This window comes from Thamnophis sirtalis, unplaced genomic scaffold (assembly GCF_051295495.1).
Source record: "Thamnophis sirtalis isolate CommonGarterSnake01/CBP01778 unplaced genomic scaffold, rThaSir2_p1.2 scaffold_15, whole genome shotgun sequence".
In the NCBI taxonomy this organism is placed as follows: domain Eukaryota; kingdom Metazoa; phylum Chordata; class Lepidosauria; order Squamata; family Natricidae; genus Thamnophis; species Thamnophis sirtalis.
The window spans coordinates 37,577,544-37,581,175 of record NW_028261395.1 but is presented as its reverse complement, the minus strand read 5'-3'; the positions used below and the strand labels follow the sequence as shown (position 1 = coordinate 37,581,175).

Here is a 3,632-nt window from a genome sequence, read left to right as displayed (position 1 = left end):
CTCCCCTCCCTCCAGGCCTGCAGGAAGGTTGGGGGGGGGGCTCCCCATTAATTCTTCTGTCTCCTTTACTGGGCCCATGTTTTCCCCAGCTCCTCAAATTCTCACTGCAGTGCCTCTGGCTAATGGGGGGGGGGCTCCCACAAAAACCCTCTCTTTCAGCCCCCCCATCGCCTTCCTTCTCTCTTCCCAGCCCTTCTTTGGGAGGGCTGCAAGGGGTTCTCACCCCCTTAAGCTTTCTTCCTCCTGCCTAGGGTCCAGTCCTGTGTGTGTCGTCCCCCCCCCCCACAAGCCACCGTTGGGCCTGGTGCTGCAGAGAAGGGCCCCTGCAGGCCCCTTTTTCTTCCTTGAAGCCCCTCTCCTCCCCACTCAGACCCCCATTTGGCTGGCCAAGTAATCCTCAGCCTTCCCTCCTTCCCCAGAGAAGCAAGAAGCCCCCTCCCATTGCCCATCCAGCCGCCCTCCCCTCCTCCTCCTCCTGGGGAAGAAGCAGGCTGATGTTCCTGCCAGGCCTCGCCCACTCCCCATTATCTTATCCGGGGAGAAGCCAAGGCCACCAAGGGCAAAGGCCTTAAGCCCCTCAAGCATTCGGGGACCTCCACCCATCCCAAAGTCCAGGGACTGCTGCTTTCTGTTGGAGGAGGGGGGCAGCCCTCTCCCTGCCGCTTGCCCAGCAACCGCAACGCCCCCCTGTCCTGCTATCTCATCCCCCCCACCCCCCAAAAATCATCAAGGCCCCCCCTGCTTCATCCCATACCCTTGGCTTCTCAGGGACTTGCAGGGAGGGCTCTCTCGCATCTAGCAGGGTTTATGGGATCCCTTCCACAACTTTTGCCTGGTTCCTCGGCTTCTTTCCTTCCTAACCTCCAGCAATAGGAAAGGAGGCCAAGCAGCGATCCCCTGATTCTGGGGACTATCTCCCTATTATAGCCAGGGATGGCTGATTCAGAGAAACACACCTCTTTCATCTCTTGCCACCTAGGAAAGGGGGGGGGAGCTCCCTTTTCTTTCCCCTTCCCACCCAGGAAAGGAGGCCAAGCAGCGATCCCTGATCCCGAGAACTTGCTACCTAGCACAGCCCAGGGTGCCTGATTGGGGACTCCCTCCCCCCCATCACTTGCCAGACAGGAAAGAGGGAAGCTCTTCCCCCACTCCCACCCCTCAATTCAGGCCAGGAAAGGAGGCCAAGCAGCAATCTCTGACCTTATAGACCCCGACTTTCCTCCACCTCTCTAACATTTATAGACCCCTGACTGGGGATAAACCACCCAGGAGGAAAGAAGGGGCTCCCTTCCTTCCTTCCCCTTTCTCCCTCCCCCCAGGGGAGGAAAAGGAGGCCAAGCAGAGATGGGGGGGGGGGTGAGGGAAACCACCACCCCAATTCCACAGATGTAATCTTTTCCTCCCTCCCCCTAGGCCAAGCAGCGATCCCTATCGTGGAAGGGACCACCACCCCGGTTCCATAGATGTAAGCTTCCACACCTCCCCCCTCATCCCCCAAGAGGGAAAGGAGGCCAAGCAGCGATCCCTGGGGGGGGGACATCACCATCCCCAGTTGCATAGATGTAAGCTTCCCCCCTCCCCCTCCCCAGAGCAGGAAAAGGAGGCCACGCGGCGATCCCTATCGGGTGACTATCAGTACGTGAACTCCCCCCCCCCAGAGGAAAAGGAGGCCACGCGGCGACCCTCACCTGCCCTTGTAGTCGTCCCTCTCGCGCTTGACTTTGGCCAGGACGTTGTAGAGGGCGCGGATCTCGGGCGTGATGGTGTCGATCTGGACGCCCACGCCGTCCGGGTGGACCCAAGAGACGCCGGGCCCCTGCAGGGTCTCCAGGCCGCCTCCGCCCGTCCGCCGCACCTGCGTGTAGCTCCAGATGGTGCCGGGCAGGCGGCCGTAGGAGGAAGCCGAGGAGGAGGATGAAAATGAAGAAGCCGAAGGAGCAGCAGCAGAAGGAGCCGAGGAGGAAGAGGAGGGGGCGAAGGAAGAAGGCCCGAGGGGCGGCTCCGGGTCGGTCTGCACGGCCTGGTGCCGGGGGAAGCGGCGGTAGCGGAGGCGGCGCTCGCGCTCGCCCACCTGCGCGGCCTGCAGCTGTTTCTCCAGCAGGCGGTTGCGGCGCTCCAGCTCGTGCACCTTGGCCAGGAAGCTGCGGAAGCGCACGTTCAGCCCCTTCAGCAGGTGCAGGTGCGAGCCCAGCTCGCTCCGCAGCGCCGAGGCCGCCGCCGGAGGAGGCTCCTCCAGGGACGCCAGGTCGCCCAGCATCATCTCCACGGTCGCCTCCTCGGTGAGCCGCCTGGCCGACTTGCGCGCGCAGCCTCCGCAGAGCTCGCGCGCCTGCAGGCGAGTGAGGCGCACCCGCGCAGGGCGGCCAGACGCGGCTTCGAAGGGGGCGGGGTTTGACACACCCGCCCCGCCCGCCCAACCGCCCTCGGGGCCACGCCCCCGCACGTGCGCCGAGGGGCAGTGCGCAGGCTCGGGCCGGCAGGACCGGTCCACCTCCATCTGGACGAGGGGGACGACGACGACAAAAAGAGATCGCTCGGTCGAGTTTATTTCTTTCTCTCCCCTGTAACTTTTGTCTTATTTAATTTAATTTAATTATTTCATTTCATTTTTTATTATTTTATTTTATTATTTTATATTTTATTTTGATTCATTACATTACATTACATTACATTACATTTTTTATTATTTTCTTATTTTATTTTCTTATTTTTTAATTTTCTAATTATTTTTTATATTTTATTTTTGTCATTTTATTTCATTTCATTTCATAATTTTATTTTATTATTTTACATTTTATTTTATTTTGATTTATTTTATTTTATCATTATTTTATCGTTATTTTATTATTATTTGATTATTTTATTATTATTTTATATTTTACTTTATTTTGTCATTTTTTCATTTCATTTCATTATTTCATTTCATTTTTCTTATTTCACTATTTTACATTTCATTTTATTTTATGGTCTCTCCTGTATTATAAATGATGCTGGGGGGGGGGAATGCAAAAGGACAGAGGTCAAGTAAAAGAGTTGAACTTCAATTCCCAGAATCCCCCAGCAGGTGGGGGAGGCAGGTTTGACAATCAGGATTTGTAGTCCTCTCCAATGGGGGCTGAACTGCATTTCCCGCATTGTTGGCTGGAATGGCTAGGAATTGTTGGGATTCTCCTTAGAAAAGGGAGCCCAGAATTAAGAGGGGAGGGGTGGTTTGCCTAGCTGAGCCCTGGTGATGCCAGGCAGATTTAACAGATTAACAGAGTTGGAAGGGACCTTAGAGGTCATCTAGTCCAACCCCTCCCCACCCCCGCTCAAGCAGGAGACCCTACGCTAGGGGTCGGCAACCTTAAACACTCAAAAGAGCCATTTGGACCCGTTTCCCACACAAAAGAAAACACCGGAAGCCACAAAACCTTTCCCGTGCCTGACTTATTTCCTGAGCGACTGCAAAACTAGCATATGTAGTTGAATTAAACGTTCTGTGTTCTTCTGAAACTTTTATTTTCTTGGATTTATCCATGGTGGGCCGACTGGGGAATCGCATGCCAGCGGGTGTCGCACATTGGTGGTTTGGACGCAAATGCAACAGGGAGCCACAGCAGAGGGATGAAAAGGCCACATGCGGCTCCAGA

General features: G+C 55.2%; 1 protein-coding gene across 3 annotated transcripts in view; it reads right to left on the bottom strand.

Moving 5' to 3' along the window:
* Nucleotides 1-2,314, bottom strand: part of IFFO2 (intermediate filament family orphan 2) — a 31,208-nt gene extending 28,894 nt beyond the window's left edge. For all 3 annotated transcript variants that reach the window (XM_087702614.1, XM_087702615.1, XM_087702616.1), the window contains exon 1: nucleotides 1,689-2,314. In XM_087702614.1, the coding sequence (XP_087558740.1) occupies nucleotides 1,689-2,260 (572 nt within the window). In that variant the 5' untranslated portion in view covers nucleotides 2,261-2,314. The remainder of the gene's footprint in view (nucleotides 1-1,688) is intronic.
* Nucleotides 2,315-3,632: the final 1,318 nt, after the last annotated feature.